This window comes from Lactuca saligna, chromosome 7, assembly GCF_052625555.1.
Source record: "Lactuca saligna cultivar CGN05327 chromosome 7, ASM5262555v1, whole genome shotgun sequence".
Classification (NCBI taxonomy): domain Eukaryota; kingdom Viridiplantae; phylum Streptophyta; class Magnoliopsida; order Asterales; family Asteraceae; genus Lactuca; species Lactuca saligna.
The window spans coordinates 182,559,236-182,561,397 of record NC_136423.1 but is presented as its reverse complement, the minus strand read 5'-3'; the positions used below and the strand labels follow the sequence as shown (position 1 = coordinate 182,561,397).

Sequence of the window (2,162 nt, the reverse complement as noted above, 5' to 3'; positions counted from 1 at the left end):
CCTTCATCCAAAACATCACATCTATGCTCATGCGCCACTACCTGTAATGCAAGAAACTGAGTGGGTCAGGCTTGGAAGCCTGGTGAGCACATAGGGTTTTCAACCCACAATAAATAAGTTTATTAATTTCATCAATCAACAATAACCCGATTACTCGTTCCCGTTCTCCTCACTTTACGTCCCTAAACACCTATCATAAAGGAACTAGCCTAAGGATCATCATCGGGATGGACACCACTGCTAGGGGTTCCTTGGGGGCCTTAAAGCCTCATTGTTCAGTCATGATTTTAGGGTTTTTTACTTCAAATTAAAGTTTGTTTATTGGATTTGGATCAACTCAAGAAGGCTATTATGCACTATGCTGACGTCTCAAGTCTGAACCATACAAAATCAACCTTCTATCCCTGTGCTACACCTTACTCTCTAGTCAGCATGTCTTTCTCCTCATCTGTCCGTCTGTTCTTCCCCAAATTCCCCACTTCTTCCCCAATTTTCAAATCCCTAATTCCTCCTACTTTCCTACTTTCACCACCGAAGAATCTTGTACCTATCAAAACGATAACGATCCAATCGATACCCACAAGACTATCTCCCCCGAATTCGACTTCACCGTCTTCATCGGACCAGAACACCCTCCAACCCATAGAAGAACTCCCCAAAAAGCTGCAAGAAATCGTCAATCTCTTCCAATCCGTACAGGATCCAAGAGCCAAATACGAGCAGTTATTATTCTATGGCAAAAAGCTTCAGCCCCTTGAAGACCAATTCAAGACTAACGAAAACAAGGTCATAGGTTGCGTTTCTCAGGTCTGGTTACGAGCCTATTTCGATTCCAGCAATAAAAATGTGATCTTTGAAGCTGATTCCGATTCCGTACTCACTAAGGGCTTAGCAGCTTTACTGGTTCAAGGTCTGTCTGGTCACCCAGTTCAAGAAATTTTAAGGGTTTCCCCCGATTTCATTGTTCATTTGGGTTTGCAACAGAGTTTAACACCTTCTAGAAACAATGGGTTTTTGAATATGTTGAAATTAATGCAAAAAAAGGCCTTGACTTTATATGTAGAAGCTGAGAAAGGGATTGAATCATCAACCCAGATTCAGACCCCCATCAAAGAACTGGAATCTGATTCAAAAATTGAGAACCCTGTTGAGAATTCGAATATTGATGATGGTGATTCAAAAAGTGAGAACCCTAATGGTGTTTTGGGAAGTAGAGGACAGAGGATATCAGAGATTTTAAAGAGGGAGCTTAAACCGATCGAATTGGAGGTCAAAGATGTATCATATCAGCATGCTGGACATGCAGGGGTGAGGGGTAGTAATGGGGAGACACATTTTAATTTGAAAGTGGTTTCAAAGGAGTTCGAAGGGAAGAGTATGGTTAAGAGGCATCGACTTATATATTCTTTATTGGAAGAAGAGTTACAGAGTGGATTACATGCTTTATCTATCGAAGCCAAGACACCTAATTAAGATGATGAAGTGCATTCTTGAAATGAGGTTATACTTTTTGTTTTACCTTTGAATTGATGTTCTTGATATGAAACTCACACACCTTTTTGCACTAGATGTTTGAAATACATAATAACAATCTTCATTGCTGTAAGTGGGATCAAGAATTGCATTATGTTCGGTTTTGTAGTTTTGTTTATATGCAATGTGAATAACTGTAGATATAATTATGAATCTTATCTAATCAAAACGATAAACCTGTCATATGAAGAAGACTGAAAAATGATACAGTTCGACATGACATCTCATATGTCAATTATACGAGTTTAACTTTGGGAAAATGTTTCTAAATAGTAATAAGTTTGACAATTTTAAAGTTTAACAACTCAAATTTTTGTTTTTGTTCTATTTATGATGACATGACAGTGAGATGGCAACATATTTGATATTTGAAATTTGAAATAAATAATTAATAAATTTCAGTTTTGTTCTATCCAGAGTATGCTCATGCCAGTAAACATGTTATGAAACTCGTATTTAATTGCATTGGAATTATCTCTGATTATATGTTGTGCTTGTTATTATCGAAGGCATCATTCACAAAAAAGAAAAAGGCAAATAACGACTTCCCATATGAACAATTTCTACTTCGTCTTGGAAATATCGTGTTCATTCATGCTAGCATCATACACAACACCTTGTAATCCGGA

The 2,162-nt window shown here is 37.6% G+C and overlaps 1 protein-coding gene across 1 annotated transcript; it reads left to right on the top strand.

The window, feature by feature from the left end:
* Nucleotides 1–352: 352 nt before the first annotated feature.
* On the top strand, nt 353–1,651 carry CPSUFE (chloroplast sulfur E). Its single transcript, XM_078964123.1, has one exon. It carries the CDS (start codon nt 433–435, stop codon nt 1,471–1,473), a length of 1,041 nt encoding a protein of 346 aa, XP_078820249.1. The 5' UTR covers nt 353–432; the 3' UTR covers nt 1,474–1,651.
* Nucleotides 1,652–2,162: the final 511 nt, after the last annotated feature.

Coding starts and splice junctions, on each gene's coding strand:
- CPSUFE (XM_078964123.1), top strand. CDS start 433: ATGTCTTTCTCCTCATCTGTCCGTCTGTTCTTCCCCAAATTCCCCACT.